Raw genomic sequence first — 23,113 nt, 5'->3', positions numbered from 1 at the left:
TCAGCCCAACCTTCTCAACCACAGATTAAAGCAAAACCACCATTGCATACATATCTGTCAAGAGATCCACGACGCACTTTGTCAAACTTAGTAGTTACAGCAACCATTGGATCAATAGGTTGCACCTCGTTGCAAGCACCATCTGTGTCGATTATCACGTTAGTCTATACTACCTTAAGAATTTCCGATTACAACTACACCTTAAGCTAAACACCATCTAGATCCATACAAGGACTGCCACAATCACTCTTACCCAGAAGTACTGGAGACTTGTCAAGTGTAACTTCTCTAATGATATCAAGTGAATTTAATTTCAGGCACCACAACCAATAGCCTGCTCACCTTATGCATAGCGTAGGAACACACACTTTCTTACCCTCCTATTGAGCTTACCATCACTTACTCAAACATAACGCAAGCACCCAAATATTCTAAAAATAGAAAAATCAATAATGTTATCTAACCACACTTTTTTTGGAATCCAACATCCAATCGCAATTGATGGTTCCTATTCATCATATAGATAGCAGTATTAAGCACATCTGCCAGGAATTTCCTAGCCATACCAGCACTAGAGAGAATTTTATAGGTTGTCTCCAGAGCTTCATTTTACTCCTTTTCACGAGACATGTCAGATCTGGAAACTTTTTGATTATCAACTCTGCAACCTGTTGTATTTCACTAGTATTAGTATGGTGTTTCACTATGCCTTTCTTTATGCATAATTTATTTAATAGCCCCGAGCAAAACTTCATGCTACTATCAGTTCACACATGCTTGATCGTTTTATCGGTCTCATTTTCAATCAAAACTCTCAATTGCTTGATTCTGACAACAGCATTAAACTTATGCCTCAGAACAAACACCAAAGTTTTCCTCGAGTAGTCATCCACTTGTTGGCATAAATTTGGCACGCTTCCTCGAAGGCAACCGTGATAACCTGCGAACATCCAAGTGGATTAACTATGCAATCTTCATGGTTTCTCTGACAACCGTACTGAACTGCACCTATTGCCATGCACACATTCAATTTGTCAGTAGCATAATCACACAACAGATTCCTTTCACTTAAAACCTTCAGGCTTCTCTCACTAATGTGCCCCAAATGCATATGCCACAATTTAGACTCTCAAACGAATGCATCCGACGTCTTCGCGACAAAATTCATCATTATGTCACCTTAAAACTCATATAGACCACTATGCTTGATTCCTCTCATTATTACCAAGGCACCTCGAACAATTTTCAAAACTCCATATTCTAAAAAATATCGGCACTCAGCTCAATCCAAGACATTCAAAGAATTATGTTCTTCTACAACCCTAGAGTGGGCCTCACTCCAGTTAATGTCCTCACGATACCATCATTCATTTTGATTCGAAATCGACCTCGCAATTTAAATTTCACATATTTCAAATTTGTGCCATAACTCAGGAAATTACTCCGATTAAATGAACAAAAGGCTTGAATCCTTATAGGGCATTGTGAAATAGTGTTAATTTAGCTTGACGAGGTTTTCATGACATGTACGAACAAAAGCCCTCTTTCCCTTTTTCCGTTTCCTTTATTTTCTTTCTCCTTTCTTTCTTTTCTTTTTTCTCTTTTCATTGCGCTTGCTCAGAGTCTTTTTTAACAAGCTGAGCGTCCACTTTTCCTTCTTCTTTGTTGACCGGGTCAAATATATATTTATATTTTAAAGCAGATTTTTTCAAGTCAACCAAGAGAAGTCAATATTACAGATTTAACTGAGGAATCGGCCAAAACCGGCTTTGTTGGCTTGTGCCAAGCTAATTCTGAGGAGAAATGGTTCGGTACCGGTTCTAAGGCGGAAACCACTGTCCAACCCCGGTTTCCATGATGAACCAGTTTAAAAGCTTTTAAGGCCCCTTTTGGAAAATTAAATAAGTTTTCACTTATTAAGATTTGAACAATGGCCTTCAATAGGATCAAACAATAACATAACCACTTGACCAATAGATTGGTTCGCTAGGAACCAGCTGGGAACAAGCATTTCTAGAATTGACCGGTTTGGTTCCCTATTCCAATCTTTTGGAATTGGAGTCACTGGTTCGGTATTTTGGTGCTAGGCCGAAATCAACTCATCCTGGAACCAATAACTCACATGTATAACTACATATTAAGGTAAGTGGCAAATTAAAACTTTTCCAGCGATACACTTTCACAAACTTTCTTCAAATTATTCCACAATAGCTAGTGACGTTGTGTAATTTGACCAAACAAGTGTCAAGAGCATGTCTTAATAAGAAGCATTTGAAATGGATCACAGGCAAGTATACACATAGAGAAAGCTTATAGGCGATGGATTGCCTAGTTATCAAGACCTAAGTCATACAAGACTCCATGAATCCACAAATCCAAGTACATATGTCAAATTCTCCATTTCGTTGAACATGTATTAGGTGGCATCCACCATGAAGTCAATGTAGGAATCGGGAACTATACTCATGGTCGAGTAAATGGTGGTCTTAAAGACTCAATACATATATAGATGGAAGAATTTGTAAAAACTCAAGAAGTTCTTTATGTGAAATGCTACAAGCAAGAGTTCCAAGGCTCTTCAGAAGATGCGGCGCAAGAGACCATGCGAAGAACATGATCTCAGAGGCATGGAAGAGACTGAAAAAGCCATACCTCTATCCATTTGCTTATTGAGAAAACCATCCTGCGAGCAGACATCGTGCTGATTCAGCTGCAGCTAGAATCAGTCCGACACTAGGGGAACAAGAAGCAACAACCCCATATGGTGTCTAAAGTAGTGAACAAAGACGCAATGCCCCTAAAAGGAATGGTCTCCAAAGAGCAATGACTTCATGTGGTGCTCAAGGAGAGGGAGCGAATGGTTGGCGTCGTAGTTGTACATCAGTGGGACCATCCTGGCCGTGTTGAGGGAGGCCTTGGTGAAGGACTTGGTGAATGGGTGAGGATAGAGACATGCCTTGTTGAGCCTCTTCCATGCTTCTGAGATCATCTTCTTCACATGGTCTCTCGCCACTTCATCTGAAGCGCCTTGGAATTCTTCTTTGTAACATTCCACATAAGACCCATCTCGGCCATCTTGGAACTCGTCCTGTCAACATTGTCAATTGCTCATATATTAGTGGAATCATCCTCAAAAGGGAGGGCAAAAAAGAAAGAAGAGAAAGCATTTACAATGATTGTGCCTTTAACTCAGTGCATGATCAAAGCGCATCAATTACAAAACACGAGAGTTCAGTGATATTTGGTGACGGGGCAATCAAATTCACTAAACCAATTACTAATTTTATCGGCCGAAATAGATTGATAATTACCGAATTCACCCTAAAAGTGAGAAGCTTTGTCAAAAAGGACACGTACATGATATTTTTATCACTCACCTTGGCACTTCCCAAGTCGTCCCATAGACGAAGAATAGAAGCAGTGGAAGATACGACTTCAGGTGTTTTTTCTAAAAGATCGACACTTTGGGGGTCGATTTTCTCACCCAAAAGGAAGAATAAGTGGACCAATAAGACGTGCACTCCGGAGCTGACAATCGCGTTGTCCAAGTAGTCTTGTGTTGTCGGGGAGTGACCGCTCGCGAACCATCTTGCCTCCACCAAGAAGGCATTCAGCAGGCTCGCCCACTGGCCATGAATTGGAGACAAAATACAAAAATGAGGACGCGAATTTACGTGCTAATATTTACATGCCGTAAAAGTTTCAGGTTTCTTGATCAATGAAAAGCAAAATTTGTGCGTCGTGAAATTTAGATTAAGTAAGAAGTAATAAGTAAAAGTCAACCCAGACACGAAACACATTATGATTTATCTGTGCTTCAAAGAAGTAAACAAGAGAAGAAAAAGAAAAGAAGAAATGTGAAGAGAGAGAGTGAGAGTGAAAAGTTGTACCGTTTTCCTTAAGGAGCATAATGGGTTCCACCCATGATTTTTGTACACAACCGAGCTGACTTCATTGGTAATATCATTCAAAGCATGAAAGCACACCCTCATGTACTCTGGTATGTTATCCTTTTCAGAACATTCCCATCTGAGAGATCAAGAATATCAAATCAGTAACAAACCAATAGAATTAGACATTACATCTTGGGCTTATCTAGTAAAAACATGACGTCAAGTATTTTTGTCCTTGTACAAGTGGGGTTTTGAAATTTTTATGCGTGTGTCCACAGGATTTGGGACCGCTTGTTCAAGAAAAACTTTCGCTGGAGTATACCGCATCGCAAAGTCATACGGATTTATATGAGAAAAAATATGGTCAGTGAAAAGGTACAGATTTGAGATCATGACATGTGTTGTCTATTGCGAAAATACATACGCATGCTAGGATCGATATCGTGTATGTGTAAAAAGAGACTTTCACGGATGGTGCCCGTTGTAAAACTCCAAATTATGTACCTGTTGACGACATCTGTGAACAACGTGAGATCATCTATTGTGCCATAGACATCAAAAATGTCGTCAATGATGTAGATGAATGAGATGGATTTGGTGATGAGCACTCTCCCCTGGGACAAGCCTGTATCGGTGAGGATGGCCATTGGCCACATGTACCATTTTAATGGCTGGTCCCTCGCGTATTTCAACTCCTTGGCCATGCCCAGGTCTTTCCACCAGCTGATTAACACATAAGAAGTATTAATCAAGATAGTCACCAATTGAGGAATCTAAGGGAGATATGATGGGGGGCCACCTGATATTTCTAACTAGTTATAGCCACAAATCTAGATAGAAAGTTTGGATCATGTGTACGTACTTGGTGATATGGAGGATTTCACGTTGATGCACGGATCTAACAATGTTCATGTCCAATTGGGCAAGTTCCCCTAAATTCTTGGTCCAGCTATAAGAATGTCCTATAGAATTCGTCAAAAACTCATTAGCCGTGAACCTGGCCAAGCTCTTGTGGAACGGATTGCCCAATGAATTTCTCACGAATCTGGCTTGAAGATGGTCAAGGTCGGCCAAAGATGCATGGAGGCGTTGACCAATTGACTCTCCTATTTCATCAAGAACATCTTCTCCTTCAGTGCCAAGGTGGGAAGCTTCGAATAAACTTGCCAACCCTAAAATGTCATTGTCCCGTGCCTTTCCTTTCTTAGTCCCATCATTAATTTTGTATAGAAAACGTTGAAGCACATCTGTTGATCAAATGGGGAAAAGCTAAAAAATGTTAGCATATTGGTAGTGGACGGTAAGTAGAAATAGTAAAAGCAAAGAAGAGAGAGATCAACTTTGATACGCCTTGTCTGAATTTCTTTTGAATTCCATTACATCAGTTAGGAACTGTATTTCATATCATCAAGTGAAGGATATTTCATTAACCTGAAGGAACAGGATAGCCTCCTTGCCTCAAGAGCCGAAAACGAAGTGCTGTTCCATACAGATTATCGGCATCAATGTGATGAGAATGAGACTGAGAGGTGGAGATCAAAAAATGCCTTTGCAGGAGTGTCTCAATCTCATCCTCAAAATGGTAGTCAATGGCAAGACGTTGGAGAGCTTCCACCATTACCAAACTTTCGAGCGAATCTCCTCTTACTTGCTTGAATAATTGCTTCACTTCTTCTAAACTCCTCTCGTGCCGCCCTCGAATATCATCCTGAAACACAAAAAATAAGGATTTTGCGTCTTCTTTTTCCTTTCAAGATTCGAATATAAGATGAACCTAGTAAAGTGTTTTTCGTCTATTCTAATGATTAAATGATAACAAACGAGTGAAATCGTCAATGTGCAAAACTAAAAGAGTTACATGAGAAGAAGGGACAAGCAAACCTCAATGGCAAAGTTTCTCTTTCCGGTTGGGTGAATATAATCCTTAAAAGGAGTAGAAACCAAGGTCTGATGTGAGGAAATACTACATCTGTTGTTCGTTGAGGAGAGAGAATTTGCATTCTGCAGATGCTTAATCTTGTCTGTTCGAGGAGCTCCTTTTGAAGCGAATGGGCCTTGTGAGAAAGCAAAGGATGCTCTTGACAAGGCCATTTTGGATGAGTATAGAAAGAGTCCTTCAAAGAGAGGGATGAGAGAGAATGCGAGCGAATTAATTATTAGCTCCTGATGATCCCCTTTATTCTCTCTGTCCTATTTATAGGCAAGAGGAAATGTTTTACTTATTCCAAAGGGATGCATTTATATCACGTGAGGAAATGTTCAACTGATTCCAAAGGGATGCATTTATATCACGTGCCATATATGGATGGGACCCCAGAGTTTGCTTTTCGGGAACAGGTACAAGCGTGCGCCACACCCCAGCTGGACCGAAACATGCTTATGATATGTGCAATCCATACTATCTAAAAAGGGACAAGTATATTAAAAGTCCCAAAATTTATCATAAAAGTGTAATTGAGTTTTAAAACTTTCAAAAAATACAATAAAGTCTTGAAACTTATCACAAAAGTGCAATTAAGTGATAAAACTTTCAAAAAGTGCAATTAAGTCTTAAAAGTAGTCACGAAAGTGCAATCAAATCCTAACACTTTCAAGAAGTGCAATCAACGGAAGGACTTGATTGGACCAATTTGACATGTTTTAGAACTTGATTGTACTTTTTGAAAATTTTATGACTCAATTGTACTTTTGCGATAAGTTTTAGGATTTTATTGCACTTTTTGAAATTTTAAGACTTAATTACACTTTCGTGACAAGTTTTAGGTCTTCCGATACACTTATCACATCTAAAAACTTATAATATCGCCTTGCACATAGAAATATTACTCATTTGTCACTTGTTTTTACGTGTATTCAGGTGTATTTGCACGATTTCTAATGGTACCAAGTATTAAAATATGTCTTGAGTTTGGGCCCGTGAATAAAACTTGACCAAAGATGAATTGTAGGTTGGATTCTTTTTTGGACGTCCGAAATTGAGCAAAGCCAAATTCGGCAACTTTCTTTTGCGAATTGGAGTAGGCAAACAAATATAGAAAAGTCCCACGTCCATTTTGTTTCCTATCTCGACTCAATTGCTCTTCTTAGATCGAGTTTAAACTTTAACTTCTTCCTTTGACGGTGGTATATATGTAAGTATTCACAAGGTTTGTTTTACATGACTTGTATGTTCAGAAGTCAGCGGGGTCAAGTCGAATCCGTATTGATGTGTGCCGTGAGTGTTCAAAGTGACGTGAGATCCAGACATCCAATTTGGTGATTGTGGTGAATTGCATGCAAAAAACGAGTGTTCAAATCAATAAATCTCGTGGTGAGATTTTCAAATGAATAAATTTCTCAAATACGGGTACAGACGACATATTTCTTTCATCTTCCTTGGACGGGGTCAGCATTTGTCTTCAAATTTTTGGAAGAAAACAGTGGGACTGGGAGAAAAAGGGTGAAAAAAAATAAATTAGATACTTGGTCATTACAACAAAAAAACAAGAAAAAAGCCACATTTTGCTAATAGTGAGTACCATTTATATAAAACTAGGTACTTCTCTTGAATAAGGCCCATTGCATATAAAATCGAAAAAATTTTAAATTTAATTTTCAACAAAGATCGAAATTAAAATATCATCAAAATAATTAATATGTACTTATACATAAGTAGTAGTAATTATAAATTACCTCATTCGCCTCTCCTTTTTCCCAACCACCGTACCTCCCTTGACTCTAGAAACCCATCATACTCTCTACTTATTTTACTCACATCAACTCAAATATATATAAGTATGTTAGGTTTAACATTTAAATGAGCAATTATGTGAAAATAATAAAGACTCGCGCTTTTTCCATCCATTTTTTGACTTCTGACACCCCCTATTACCTTAAATTGACCACAATATCTCTTGCAGGCCCTAGATTTAAGATTATTTCTTACATTGCTTTCGTTTCTTTCTTTGGAAATTCTGATGCATTTAGAATTGACAAAAAAATATGTAAATGCCAATGGTTTGATTGGAATGTCTTATAATACAATTACAATTGTCATAATTTTCTTGTCAAAAACTAATTATTCCACTTAATCAGCCCCACTTTTCAGTTTTGTCAATGTAGTCCTAAACTTTTGGACGATATTTCAATGTAGTCTTTTCCGCCAATTGCCACAAAAAATCACTCACGTGGCGTCTAGTCATCACTAGCCGCTAACATGGACAATTTGTTGATTTCAACGTCACAATTTGCGACAGTAATTGACAAGAAAGGCTACATTTAAATATTGAGCAAATGTGTAGGACTATATTGACAAAATTAGAAAGTTAAAACTGAATTGACATCCGTAAAATAGGTTTATGACTAAATTGATAATTTTCCCAAATATTTAAGTAATCACTCGTTCAACGGACACATGTATAAGTATTTTTGGGATAAGTATACTAGGAATACCATAACTTTTGTACGACGTTTACTTGAGTGCCATAAATTTGAAAAATCGATCATTTAAGTGCCATCACGATTTGCCTCATCAGAAAATCAGACGTGGACACCGGTCATCTTACGTGGCATTGCCGACGCCGACGTAGACAATTAATAAAAAAAAAATCCACATTGGAATGGAAGATTAATAAAGAATCCATGTAGGACAATTTGCTAGAAATGACACTCAAATGATCGATTTTACTCTGATGTGGTACTTAAGTGAGCGAAAAAAAGTTATGGCACTCGAGTGAGCGCCGTATGAAAGTTATGGCAGTCCCTGCTGCTCTTATCCCTCAATTATTTTCGGGTAAATTTATCACAGGTGTATAAATTTAAGGTTTTTCGTGGTATTAACCCCTATTACAAGGTTTAAAATAGGAAAAAAAGGAAACAAAAATCAACAAATCGGATGGTCCCCAAGTCGTAATGACAGCCAAATAATCTGGACCACACTTTATGCCGGAGTCTCTTACAAGCTTCCAAACGGCAAACATATTCATGCGATTGAATGTTGACATGCACTTGGAACGGCGACGTAGGAGTGTCCCCTGAAACCCACATCACTTAGAAAATAGTCGGATTGTGTGGATCATAATATCTTCCTAAAGTAGTGGTGTGAGCTAAACTTTATTTGGACCGGTCTTGTTTTCTGTCAATCAGTGTGTCGACTAGCGGTTTAAAGATATAGACATGATCTACATTGATATTTAGTTAAGCTTGCATGAAGGTGATGTCCATGACTTATGACTCACCAATCACAGGCATGATTGGAATAAATTTCCACCGGCCAAAGATGTAGGAAAATCGATGGCGGTTTTCTAAAATGAGCAATAGAAAGTGGTGATACATCACCAAAAGGCGGTGGATTTGGTAGAGTAACTTGACATCGACTTGGTTGACGTTGCTACCGCTACTGTGGAGGAAAAGACTCTTCTTCAAACAGAAATAGCTTTGCTACCGAGATGAAATATGCCAAACTAGCATTGAGCACGTTCTACTTTTAACGAGTCTAAACAAGAGGAGCCTCTTTTATGTTCACATGATTCCAAGCTGGACTCACCTTTTGGTGGCCCTAAATTTCTAGTACTAACTTATTAGTTGTTCTTTTGCCAAATGTGATACTCGTTTTGTTTGTCCTTAAGTTCTGCCGCAAATATTTTAGGCCGATCCTCTCCCACTGTCTTCACGTGATGTGTATGCTGACTAAATGACATGAAAAGCAAACTCAACAAACAAGAGAAGTTCTAAAAACAAAAAGCGGCCCTGCCAGACATTTCACGTGTTTGGCACCCTTTCCAAGGTCGCTCTTGTCTCGATCCCTTTCATTGTTGAGTGTTGTCCTCAAAAGTAAAACTTCACCAATCGAGATGACGTTGGAAACGGATTAATTAAAAAACAAAAGTATCAATTTTAGGTTGACAGATAATTCTGGTTCGAATTTTTTTTTATCCCATAAAAAAATATCAACTTTAGGTCGAGGGACAATTCTAGCCTGAACTTTTTTTTGTCTCGTAAAAAAGCACCAACTTTCATTTAAATCCCAAATTTGGCCCCCCATTGATTTTCTGTATGAAGTTACCCTTGTTTGAGAAAAAAAGTTATGGTGGTGAGCCTGGCAAATCTCTTCCATGGTGTCTGTCGACAAGCAGTGGTCTACAGCTTCAGATTACGACAAAACGACGAAGTTTGGCTAGAAAAATTCAATCTGGAGATTTTTTTTACTTGCCGGTGAAGTGAATGAGATGAACAGTTTCACCGTTACTCTTCAAACTGTGGTTTAGAGAATAAGACAATGAATAATGTTTTAAATCTAGTCAGCAAGTCATGTGGATTTATTGCTAAGGCGGAATAGTCAAGTTGGAAAATCAATAGTTTTAAGTCAATAAGGGTCAGATTTGGGATTTAAGTGAAAGTTGGTGCTTTTTTACTAGACAAACAAAAGTTCGGACCAGAATTGTCCCTCGACCTAAAATTGGTGCTTTTTTACGGGACAAAAAAAAGTTCAGGCCATAATTGTCCACGACCTAAAGTTGATGCTTTTTTATGGAACAAAAAAAAGTTCGAGTTAGAATTATCCCTCGACCTAAAGTTGATATATTTTTTTTAAATTAACCCCGTTGGAAACTCCTTTGTCTTGTCATAACATCAAGGGACAATTCACGTGGGGACAACCCTCCACTTGCAAAAATTTGTGGAAATTGGCGAGAGATTGTCTCACTGTATGTCTTGTGAGGGTGTGTATCTCTCTCTCTCTCAAAATGAAATTACAAGATCACTCCATTTTGATCTTGTTTACACTAGGATCAAGTTATGCAATTCTATTGGATCAGTGCAGCCGATTTTTCCACTTAGGGGGATCGTTAAGAGAAATCTTTAAACTGAACCATCAACGTATCTAATTGGATTCACGTTCAGTTACAAACTTAAGTCAAGATGGGTCAACAAGTGCACCTCAACAAATCTCTCCCTTATGCATGAGCTTCCTGTGTCACTTGCGCTTTTCCTCAATTCATATACCATTGTGCTCTGACATTTTCTGAGCTTGAATATCCAGCATTTGTCCTTCAATCTCTACCTTGATCACCTTGGCAGGCTATGTTTGGCAGGAAGCTGGATGACACCATCCGCCACCTTAATTGGGGCGTCACATTCGAGATTCCTTCTTTAAGATACTCACAAGATGTAGATCCACACATGTTGGGCCGCACCCATTTAAATCATCGGCCATCATACCACTTATTCGGTCAATGCAGTCAAAGTTCAAATCATTTGCCTAAGGAGATTGTTAAAAGCAAGCTCAAATCCGAACTCATCAATTTGATCTACTTACACTCAAAAGTTTAAACTAATGAGTTACGAGCCAATCCCACTTTTCACGACATTTCTGATGCGAGACTGTTTTCACTGAACATTCCCGAACGTGCACCCAAACAAATTCAGTGGATGCTATCCTATCTAAGGCCCGACGTCAGAGTTTAACCTAGATAAGGAATTTTAGGCCCGACGTCAGATTTTCACCGGGCCATTAATCCTATCTTTGATTCTTCAAGCCCAAGCCCGCAAAGATTAAACCCCACCACAAAACCCTTCGCCATTTTCGCAGTTGTTCAAAGGTCACGTCCGTTCATTCCTAACTGCAGAGTCTCACACAAGCCTCAAGACGCAGAGCATGACCACCACACCCTCCTCGCTTCGCCTCCTCAGGCGCGCATTCTCCACCTCCGTGCAGGGCGGCGATCCGGCGGCCACCGCCGCCGCCGACGCCACCCTCAAGTCGGCCCACGATTTCCTCTACAGGGAGCGCAGCCTGAAGCGCCTCGTGGCGCAGTTCAAGAAGTCGTCGGCCTTCGACCATTTCCGCACCAAGATCGGCACGTACCAGTACGCCGTCCGCCGCCTCGCCTCGGCCAGGCGATTCGACATGATCGAGGAGATCCTGGAGGAGCAGAAGAAGTACAGGGACATCGCCAAAGAAGGGTTCGCGGTCCGGATCATCAGCTTGTACGGTAGGTCCGGCATGTTCGAGAATGCCCAGAAGCTGTTCGACGAAATGCCTGAGCTGAGCTGTGAGCGCACGGTGTTGTCTTTGAATGCCCTCTTGGGCGCTTGTGTCAATTCCAAGAAGTTTGATAGGATGGAGGAGCTGTTCCGCGAGTTGCCGGGGAAGTTGTCCATCGATTCGGACTCGGTTTCTTATAATATTGCTGTAAAGGGGTATTGCGCGATGGGTTCTTTGGATACTGCGATTTCGATGCTTGATGAGATGGAGAAGAAGGGCTTGGAGCCAGATTTGGTCACGTTCAATACGCTTCTCTCCGGGCTTTATCTGGGTAACAGAGCTGCTGATGGGGACAAAATTTGGGCTAGGATGGAGGAGAAGAATATTGTTCCTGGTGTCAGAAGCTACAATGCAAAGTTATTTGGATTGGTTTCGCAGAAGAAAATGAAGGAAGCTGTTGAGACGGTTAAAGAAATGAGGATGAAGGGAACCAACCCGGACATTTTTAGCATGAATGCTTTGATTAAGGGTTTTGCTCAGTATGGTAATCTGAACGATGCTAAACTGTGGTATAGTGAAATAGGAAATAGTAATTTCGACCCAGACAAGACGACATTTGGGACGCTAATTTCACTTGCTTGCCAGAAGGGAGATGTTGACTTTGCATACGAGCTGTGCGAAGAGATTTTCAAGATTCGTTGCCTTGTCGATGGGGCAGTATTGCAGCTTGTTGTTGATGAGTTGGTGAAGGAGTCAAGGATTGAGGAAGTGGAGAAGCTTGTGCAGCTTGGGAAGGTAAATAAGTACCGCCGTTATAGCTTGCAACTTCCAGCCAGCAAGTAAACATAGCTGTAGGTCTCTCTGTTTTTGCTCACTTTATTTGAAATTGATAATCTCAGTGCAAATTTTAAGGCTGAAAAGGAATTTCTTGGCGCTAGCATCTTGATGGTTTAGCTTCGAAATGAAGTTTGGCGATCCATCGCCGTACTCTTACTTAACAGAAGTATTCAATACTTTGATGTTTTTGTATCTAGCCAGTGTAATCTCTTTTTGTACTTCGATAGTGCTAGGAGCAGGTTATTTGTTAGTGCGATATCAAGATTACAGACAGTTGTCCAAGATAGTGTCTCCTTGCTGCTTAGTTGGCAACATTTGTTCCTAATGGTTGCTATTTAGTTCCAATGCAGTCTTTGAAGTATTTTTCCTGATACTTTACAATTTTGAATTGCGTATCGCCTAAATAAGGTTGCATCTACATATGTGCATACGTAAGTATGGTCTATGTCATAACTTGATGATCTAATCTGTTGTCGACTCTACTTATCCTATATTGGTTCAAAGAATATTAAGAACAGGCTTGGTTTTAGTGCCCATACTTTGCAGACCAAATTTATTGTGCATCTTGAGCTGATAATACCTTCATTGGCACAGCATAATGTTTCGAAGATCTTTTCTGTGGAGCAGGTATTGACAGATAGATGGTTTTTACTTAGAAGACAGTAGACTGGTCCCATTTAAGGAACATGGCATTTTATTCTTATGTTCCTTCAGTTGAGTGTGGACAAGATAAATTCTCTTGTTTCGAAAATACTTCTCACCCATCTCTATGTAGTTTCTACATTCAGCTCCTCTATTGTTATACCACTCAGTAGTATTGATTATTAATGGTGCTTTGACAAAAGCCAATCAATCCATGTGGAGGTAGTGTTGGAGGTGGTAATCGGTGGAGGAAGGTGGAGGCATGGACTGTCGGTGGTAGACATAGCAGCTGTGGGGATCAATAAATGGTGAAAGCAATGGCAATGAAGATCGACATTAGATGGAAGTGGCATGGCTAAGGCAGACTAATAGCGGAGGTGGTAGGGGTTTGGGGGAACGATGGCGGCATTCTATGACTAATTGCTGTAGTTGAACATTGAAGATTTCTTAAACCAATCTATGACAAATCCCACGTGTCAAAATATGTAAGGACATCTCTAGTAGGGGTGAGCATCCAGGCTGGTTCACACGGCGACTGGTTCGATGCCTTGAACCGGTTAGCTCTACCCAGGAACCAGGGCCGATTCTTGGGTAGAACCGGTTCTTCGATGCCACATCACTCTCTCTCAAGCTTTCTGTGCTTTGCAAAGCCAAGATTGATCTCATCATCTTCTCCAATAAAGGAAAGCTGTATGAGTTTGGAGTAGTTCGAGGTTTCAAATTATCTCGTATAGCCTCCCTCACTAACTCTATTGGGTCGTCTTAGATTCTCCAGATTTTTGGTTATTTTAGCCTTTTTTTGTCTGCTTCTTTTCATTTATATCAGTTCGTCCTTTTTTGGTTTGGTTTTGCTGGCTGTGGTGTGAGATGGTTTCTTGCTCTTTCCAGTCTGCTTTGAAAATTCAAAGGAAATGAAGATGCTGTGTCTTTCTTCCTCTCTTTGATGTTTAGGATTGAGTGCTTTACTCTCTTTCAGTTTTAATAAATGCTTGGCGTTTTCAGAAGGTTGAGTTTTGCTTTGATGTTAGATCTGCAAAACGGGAACCGTGGAAAGAAGCTACTGAATCTATTGTAACTCCTTGTTCCGTGTAGTTATTTGCCTGAAACCACGAAAAAAAAAAAAGCAAGCCGGTTCTGGGTTTGACCCAGACCCAGAACCAGATGGCCAGTTCAGTTCCAGGATCGACTTCTTTGGATCCTTATCGTTGTTCCCAAATTGTGGTTTACCCCTACTCGTACACTAATAATTGATAAACCAGTTCCTATGTGGTGTAATGTGAAACGAAAAACTAGAGTTCATAATCCATTCATCAAACGACAAATCCTTAATGAGAGACGAGATATAATTGACATTATCCAATTTACTTTTAGCAAAAGTTGCAACATTATCTGTAGACTCAACTGTATTTCTCTTACCTTTTTCATTTTTCAGCTTAGGACAATCTCTTTTAAGATGTCCACTCTTACCATAATTCCAACAAACAACCCCACTAGTCCTAGATTGACTACGTCTGTTCAAGTTTATATTATCCATGCTAACACGAGTACTAGTTTTCTACTACTTTCACCTACTAAAGCATCAGTCATAGGTTTACCATTTTTTTTTTGCTAAAATGTCACAGGTTTACCATGTTCTTTCTTATGGATGTACTCACTCATAATCAAATTGCGAACCTCATCAAACGTCAAACTTATTGACTCAGAGGGATTAATAACAACACAATAGTATTCCAACTATCATACAATGAGGATAATGAAATCAACGCACGCACCTCATCTTCAAAATTAATCTTAACCAAACTCAATTGGTTAACGATCATATTGAATTCGTTGATATGTTTTGCAATTGACGTACTTTCACCCATCTTTTTTTTTTTTTTTGTGGTTGGGTCTTTCGCCCATCTTAAATGAAACAGATCTCACGTCAAATAAACATTGTTGATTGCAAAGGGTTTCTCGTACATGTTCGACTCGGCATTCATTAGTCCCGTAGTGGCCTTCTCTTTCGTGATGTTAAATGCGATGTTATGAGACAACACTAACCTAATAACACCCATCGCTTGTCTATCCAGTAATTCCCAATCACATTCTCTTACCGAATATATTTTCTCCCCGAATATAAGTGCAGAATCATCTGGTATATGTAATCCTCAATCTGCATCTTCCAAAAATCAAAATCCTTCATGTTAAATTGGTCAATTCTCACATTTTTTTCTTCCATCGTTACCGATTCGCTTTAGGTTTGCCCAATTTAGCTCTAATATCAATTGTTATAAATAAAGGACAAGCGAATCAAATAATAATGAAATAGACAAAATGAAGGAAATGATATTAGATACCGGATTTATGTGGTTCGGTCAGTGTGACCTATATCCATAGGGAGAACAACATAAAATTACACTATAGAATAAGCGATACATTGGAAATTACGACACACTCAAGTACTCAAACATACTTAGTATTGCCTAGCCTTCAATGATACTTAATAACTCACGCAATGTTTAGCACCGCACAATTTCTAGTGAAATAACTTTGAATCTCACAAAGGAATTACAAATTCTAATTACACAAATTTAACTGGCTAAATCACTTGGGTTTAATTACAACATAAAAACCACTCTGAATTTTTTGGAAAAGAACACTCTACACATTTTCTTCAATCTCTTCTGCGTAGTCTCAGAGTTCTCTCTCACTGTCTCCACACTTCCTCTTCGTGTTTCATAGAGGAAGCTTCATGCACGCCATCTTTCCCCGTACTTTGCTTGAAGAAGTCCAACTTGGATAAGTCAAAGAAGAGATGGGCGGTACTGAAGAAGAAAGGCCAAGAGAGCTTTTCCGGTGCACGATGATTTCTTGCTTTCTAGTTAGTTGTTAAGACTGGCTACTGTTAATTTTGCTAGCACACGCTCCTCTTTTTGTATTAAAGCTTTGGTTTCACAATATGTTTCCCCTTGCTCAATTTGCTGATGTTATGAGCAAAATTTAATGGAAAAAGAACATCAAGTTTCTTGTATATTTTTCTTTAATTGAAGGCTTTCGTTGTATCTTGATCAATGTTTTTTTCATTAATACGCAAATTTTCTAAAGTAGTCCGATTTGGGAGTTTTTTTTTTTCCTTTCTCTTAATTGGATTTGGGAGGTTATGATGATTAGAATGGTATTTTTTTAAGGGGCAACATATAAGGCATATTTGTCATTTACATTGATATGTAATTCCTACCAAATAATGGATATGATAGATATGAAAATATCTAACTTTATAACTGCAATTATCAAATAGTGAACATGATATATCAAAGTCCTTGTATTTCATATCATATCCTCTCTAGTCTTATCTTAGTTAAAATCCGGACGGCGAAACATAGCTACATGGTGTCTAAGTTAATTATAAAGATGCAAAGCCCTTAAAAGGAAGGACCTCTAAAGAGCAATGACTTCATGTGGTGCTCAAGGAGAGGGAGTGAATGGTTGTCATCATAATTGTACATCAGCGGGAATCCTGGCCGTGTTGAGGGCGGCCTTGGTGAAGGACTTGGTGAATGGGCGAGGATAGAGGCATGCCTTGTTGAGTCTCTTCCATGCCTCTGAGATCATCTTCTTCACATGGTCTCTTGCCACTTCATCTGAAGAGCCTTGGAACTCTTGCTTGTAGCATTCCACACCCATATATCTCAGCCATCTTGGAACTCGTCGTGTCAACATGGTCATTGCGATTTACTCGTTACACAACCAAAGCACATCAATTACAAAAACATGAGAATTCAGTGATATTCGGTGACATGGCAATCGCAATTCACTAACCCAATTGCGAATTCTATCGGCTAGAGTACAGTGACAATTAATGAATTAGCTAGACATTTTCTTATGTTTATGGGACGGATGTTCTGACCATCTTGTTGGTGAGTTCACAAGTTATAATTGACGAAAAAGGGAAGACCATGTGCTACCAACACGCGAGCGGAATATTACGAACTTGCACTGAAATAATTGATGTGCTTAGTTTCACGACAAAATCTTGTTTGCCATTCGATCAACCGATTTCCATTCAAAATCAACCGTCACTTTCTAAACTATTTTTAATTACAAACTGCCATGCTCACCATAGGTCTAAAAGAGTAAAGGGGGTTAGACCCCGTGCCACCGACACACACTTGCTAAGATATTATGAACTTACTTGAAGCATCTAGCAAAAGATAGAATGACATTTCTTTCCCATTCGACCAACCGACAAGATCTTGCTAAGATGCGATGAAATTATCACTCACCTTGGCACTTCCCAAGTCGTCCCAAAGGCGAAGAATAGAAGCCGTGGAAGATACAATTTCGGGTGTGTTCTCCAAAAGATTGACACTTTGGGGGTTGATTCTCTCACCCAAGAGGAAGAATAAGTTTACCAACAAGACGTGCACTCCGGAGCTGACGATTGCGTTGTTCAAGTAGTCTTGTGTTGTTGGGTAGTGACCAGTCGCGAGCCATCTTGCCTCCACCAAGAAGGCACTTAACAGGCTCACCCACTGGTCATGAATTGGAGACGAGAATTACCAAAAAAGTCATAAACCTATTACAATTGTGTCCTAAACATTTTGCATTTGTACAAATTCAGTCCATCTGGTCGCTGACATGGAGTATCCATCCTACGTGGCATGACTGGCACTGACGTGGACATTTTAAAATTATTTTTAAAATTATTTTTTTCTTCTTTTTTTTTCCTTCCTTTTTCCTCTAGTCGGTCCCCGAAGTCAGAGGTGAAGGCTGGCGAGCTTGACCTCTCCAGCCTGGCAATGGCAAGCCTTGCCTTTGGCCAATTGCCGAGGTCCAGCAATTGGTTAGAGGACGGCAACCGGCTAGAGGAAGAAGGAAAGACAAAAAAAAGACAAAAAAAATAAAAAAAAAGAAATAAATAAATAAATAGAAAAATTACTAAAATATTATTTAAAAATGTATACGTCAGCACCGACCGTGCCACGTAAAATGGCCAAAATGAACCGAATGGACTGAATTGACATAAATGCAAAAAGGTTTATGACTTAATTAGCAAAAAAAGGTTTAAGACTTATTGGCACAATTACAATAGGTTTATGACTAGTAATTTTCTCAATGGAGACAGCAAAAACAAAACATAAGGGCACACCAATTGATTATATGGGAATCCACGTATCAAAATTTGCATGCCGTAAAATTTTAAAATATCATCCAAATTTTAGTAATTATAAAAAAAAAGGGTTAATACCACGAAAAACCCCAAACTGATACTCATATGACAATTTTATCCTAAACTAATTTTTTGACCACAGAGAACTCCAAACTAGTACACCTGTGACAAATTTACCCTTAATTTGTTTCCGTTAAATTTTACTGTCAAATTGCTTCGTTAAATGACACACGACAGTTTTCTGATTTGCCAGTTTTATGTTTTATCCTTTGTTTGTCACAGGTGTACCAATTTGTGATTTTTTATGATACAAATATAATTTAACGGAAATTAACGGAGGGTAAATTTGTCACAAATGTACCAGTTTGGGGTTTTTAGTGTTCAAAATATTAGTTTGAGGTAAATTTATCACAAGTATACCAGTTTGGGATTTTTTGTGGTTAGGAGAATAGTTTGGAGTAAAATTGTCACAAATATATCAGTTTGAGATTTTTCATAGTATTAACTCTAAAAAAAAATTATATGCGAATTTACGTGCCTATGTTTACTTGTAAATATTTCCGGCTTCTTGGATCAACAAAAAGCAAAATTTGTGGGACGTAAAATTTAAGTTAAGCGAAAAATAATAAATAAAAGTCAATCCATATGCGTTATGATTCGTTTGTGCTTCGAAGAAGAAAGGGAAAGAAAAGGAGAAAATATGGAGAGAGAGAGGAGTGAGAGAGAGGTTGTACCGCTTTCCTTAAGGAGTATAATGGGATCCACCCATGATTTATGTACACCGCCAAGCTGATTTCATTGGTAATATCATCCAAAGCATGAAAACGCATCATCATGTAGTCTGGCATGTTATCCTCTTCAGTACATTCCCATCTGACAGATCAAGAACATCAAATCAGCAACAAACCAATAGAGTAAGAACTGTTTAATGCATCATAACATGGCCTAATCTAGTAAACACACGAGAACTTCAACTATGCGTACTTTCTAGTAGGTATGTGCAAAAAGAGACTTTCACGGATGGTGCTTGTCGCAAAAGTCCAAAATGTTTTACCTGTTGATGACATCCGCGAAGGAGGTGAGTTCATCGATTGTGCCATAGACATCAAAAATGTCGTCGATGATGTAGATGAATGAGATGGCTGTGGTGAGGAGCACTCTCTCCTGGGACAAGCCATTCTTTGTGAGGATGGCCATTGGCCACATGTACCATTTCAATGGCTGGTCTCTTGCGTACTTCAACTTCTTTGCCATGCCCAGGTCTTTCCACCAGCTGATAACCACATGAGAGTATCAGTCAAGCAAGTCACTTAATCAGAAATATTACTGAGTAATTTTACAGGACATGTGACGAGGGGCCACGTGATATTTCACTTTCTTGTAACCTTGAAGTTGAAATAATCTTGTAAGCAATTTAAACTCGACGTTTTGATGATAGTGTTTTATATTTTTCTAATTTTGGATCATGTGTACTTACTTTGAGATCTGGAGGATTTCACGTCGATGCACAGACCTTACAATGTCCCAGTCCAAATGGGCCAATTCCCATAAATCCTTCGTCCAACTATAAGAATGTCCCACAAAATTACTCAAAATATCTTCAGCTGTGAACCTGGCTAGGCTCTTATAGAACGGATTGGCAAGTGAATTTCTCACGAATCTAGCTTGAAGACAGTCAAGGTCGGCTAACGATCCATGGAGGCGTTGAGCAGTTGACTCTCCAACTTGATCAAGAACATCTTCTCCTTCGGTGCCAAGGTGGGAAGCTTCAAATAAACTTGTAAACCCTAAAATGTCATTGTCCTCTGGCTTTCTTTTCTCAGTCCCATGATTGATTTTGTGTAGAAAACGTTGAAATGCATCTGCTGGTCAAATGGAGAAAAGTCAAAAAATATTATTGATTGGTAGTGGACAAGAAGTAGAGATTGTGTCTCCACCCTCTTATCACCTGGGCCAAATACTTTATTGATACGGAATCTATTAGTGGTGCGTTTCTGGACCGATTGGATAGGCAGAAGTCCAAACGGAAGGCGAAACAGTGATGTGACTAGAACCGGTGGACCCGATCAACGACATCGGATATTTTTTATGAGTTAATTTAAAAAGACAGTTTTCTAATTTTGATGTTTTACGCTTTCCAATTCAGATTAGGTAACTTTCCTATTATGATTAGGTTTTCAATTCAGATTAGGTAACTTTCCTATTATGATTAGGTTTCCTATTGTAATTAGGTTTAACCCCTATAAAAGGGTGTTTAGGGTTGTTTTGAAGACAGAACATTCTTATCATCAATATTGAATTTCGAGATTTTTCTCTCTAAGCAAGGTTTTGCTTGAATTATTCGCGGAATGCTGCGTCATTTATTGTAAAAGGTATAATTTCTACAGTATCTTCAAGTGAAGGAGATTTCGTTAACCTGAAGGAATCGAACAGGATAGCCTTCTTGCCTCAAGAGCCGAAATCGAAGTGCTGCTTCATGCAGATCATCGGCATCGTTGTGATGAGAATGAGCTTGAGAGGTGAATATCAGAAAATGCCTTTGCAAGAGTGCCTGAATCTCATCCTCAAAATGGTAGTCAATGGCAAGGCGTTGGAGAGCATCCACCATTACCAAACTTTCAAGCGAATCTCCTCTTACTCGCTTGAATAATCTCTTCACTTCTCCTAACCTCCTCTGGTGCCACCCTTGGAGATCATCCTGAAACACGAAAAGAAGATGAACCTAGCAATATGTTTTCCATTGATTCTAATTGTTATATGATAACAAACGAGGGAAACTTTTTATTGTTGGTGTACAAAATATGAGAAAAAAGGGACAAGCAAACCTCAATGGGAAAGCTTCTATTTCCGGTTGGGTCAACATAGTTCTTAAAAGGAGTAGAAACCAAGGTTCGACGTTGGGAAACACTCCATTTGTTGTTCGTTGAGGAGAGAGAATTTCCATTTTGGAGATGCTTAATCTTGTCTGCCTGAGAGTCTCCTTTTGTAGCCATTGGAGTTTGGAAGGAAGCAAAGATTGCTCCTGACAGGGCCATTTTGGAAGAGGGTCCCTCAAAGAGAGGGATCGGAGATGATGTGATGGGGTTAATTGTTAGTTCATAATGATCCCGTTTATTGACTACGTCCTATTTACAAGCAAGAGGAAACATGCAAATCAGGGAAAAGAGAGCATGACCGTGCTGTTATTTGACTGTCCTTCCTCCACCACATATTTCAAAATGCAAAAGACTGAAAAACTCTAGCAATCGGGTTTGTCTTACATTCGAAAAGTTTGGCCTAAGAGTTTTAGACGGGCAATATTAGCCAAAAAAAAGGAGTACCTCTAACTTGCTACTGAAGAGGGTGCCACTGGATTTAGTGGTGATTGAACTCACGAGATTAAATTTGGCAGAAGAGTTTGGCCTAAGAAGGTACCACCAGATATTGTGCCACCAGATATTCGGAACCCAGGGACGTTCGGCGCATGTGTCGATTGTGGTGAACTCAAACTGCACCTGAGGAGGAACTAAAACCGTGAATGCGTTAAAAGAAAATGAAAAAAAGCCAAATGAGAGTTGATGATTTGATTAGATGAGAAGTTAACACGAGGGTAGGGTGTTGGTAGTATCTTTTGTTCGCACGTGTCTCTCCTGAACTTTGGAAGGTTCTTCCTTTTCGTTAAGGAAAAATAGAAACGAGTGTCGTCATCCATTTGGTAGGATTCTTATGGGTGGCACTGGTCTGGTTTGATGACAAATCATTGGTTGTGGTTGTTCTTATAGTTGATGCTATGCTAAGTTTTGATGTCTGAACTTGTTAGAATTTCGTCAAGTCCACAATGTGAATTCAAAAGTTTGTAACTTGAGGATCCGCGTGGAATGCAGTGTTTGATGGAGCGTGAATCCCAACGTCGGTTAAAAGATTGACATAGAACGTGCCATCTCTTCCCGAAAAGAGTCATCATTATAATAGTTAATCAGAAAAAAATGAACAATAATAATAATAACAATAATAAAAGTCGGTATGTTTCTTTAGGTAATAGTCGCATTCTAGGAGACTATGAAACTACACGTTGAATTTTTTAGTATTAGCTCATGGGGTTCATATCCCGAGACTTACTAACGAAGACATGTAATAATCTTTATCCAACATCGTATCGGGTTATTTATCCCATTTTATTCTGTACTTCCCTTTCATTGCCGCTTTTGATGTGTTTTTTACTATTCTTTTATGTTATTTCCTTGATTATGTTTTTCTTATTTCCTCCAGCCTAGTTGGATGCTTATGCCGCACACTAAGATCATAATCGACATAAAACACCTCATGAACACTTAGTAGACAACAATTTTGGGACTCATAATTTGACAAAAGACCGTATGTGACACATAGTTAACAATTAATCAAGTTAGGGAACCAAAATGGCATTAGTTGAATAATTAGTATAGTCAAGTCCCCATGCCTAGGTCTCTCTGGTTGAGCAGAAAGTGAGGTATTCTCATTTATTTCACTTGATTTCTAGTCAATCCCAATAGGCTAGTGGCAACTCAGTACATAGAATTCTCATAAGGTTAATCGAGTTAAAATGAATCTTCCAACGTCGTACAAGGTAAGGGTTTGGGAGAGCCTGCACCAATTAAGGACCGTTGG

At 39.1% G+C, this 23,113-nt stretch overlaps 2 protein-coding genes and 1 pseudogene across 2 annotated transcripts; 1 reads left to right on the top strand and 2 right to left on the bottom strand.

Moving 5' to 3' along the window:
• Nucleotides 1-2,447: 2,447 nt before the first annotated feature.
• On the bottom strand, nt 2,448-6,213 carry LOC115661458 ((3S,6E)-nerolidol synthase 1-like). The gene is made up of 7 exons (XM_030583732.2): nt 5,775-6,213; nt 5,325-5,601; nt 4,756-5,140; nt 4,398-4,616; nt 3,891-4,029; nt 3,378-3,626; nt 2,448-3,088 (listed from the first exon to the last, which is right to left on the bottom strand). Exons 1-7 carry the CDS (start codon nt 5,982-5,984, stop codon nt 2,798-2,800), a joined length of 1,770 nt encoding a protein of 589 aa, XP_030439592.1. The 5' UTR covers nt 5,985-6,213; the 3' UTR covers nt 2,448-2,797.
• A 5,128-nt stretch (nt 6,214-11,341) lies between these two features.
• Nucleotides 11,342-13,066, top strand: LOC115661457 (pentatricopeptide repeat-containing protein At1g55890, mitochondrial-like). The gene has a single exon (XM_030583731.2). The coding sequence runs from the start codon at nt 11,527-11,529 to the stop codon at nt 12,697-12,699; it is 1,173 nt and encodes a 390-aa protein (XP_030439591.1). The 5' UTR covers nt 11,342-11,526; the 3' UTR covers nt 12,700-13,066.
• A 3,567-nt stretch (nt 13,067-16,633) lies between these two features.
• Nucleotides 16,634-21,568, bottom strand: LOC115661454 ((3S,6E)-nerolidol synthase 1-like; annotated as a pseudogene).
• Between the last annotated feature and the right edge of the window lie 1,545 nt (nt 21,569-23,113).

Source organism: Syzygium oleosum, unplaced genomic scaffold, assembly GCF_021117445.2.
Source record: "Syzygium oleosum isolate NSW1041296 unplaced genomic scaffold, Sole_v2.1 Sole_v2.11, whole genome shotgun sequence".
NCBI lineage: Eukaryota > Viridiplantae > Streptophyta > Magnoliopsida > Myrtales > Myrtaceae > Syzygium > Syzygium oleosum.
This window is presented reverse-complemented; position numbering and strand designations above follow the sequence as displayed.

Excerpts from the sequence above, each read along its gene's own strand:
- LOC115661458 (XM_030583732.2), bottom strand. The coding sequence starts at position 5,984 with ATGGCCTTGTCAAGAGCATCCTTTGCTTTCTCACAAGGCCCATTCGCT. Across the intron at positions 4,617-4,755 it reads GAAATCCTCCATATCACCAA|CTGGTGGAAAGACCTGGGCA; the intron begins GTACGTACACAT and ends TGTGTTAATCAG. Across the intron at positions 3,627-3,890 it reads TATGCTCCTTAAGGAAAACG|TGGGCGAGCCTGCTGAATGC; the intron begins GTACAACTTTTC and ends ATTCATGGCCAG.
- LOC115661457 (XM_030583731.2), top strand. The coding sequence starts at position 11,527 with ATGACCACCACACCCTCCTCGCTTCGCCTCCTCAGGCGCGCATTCTCC.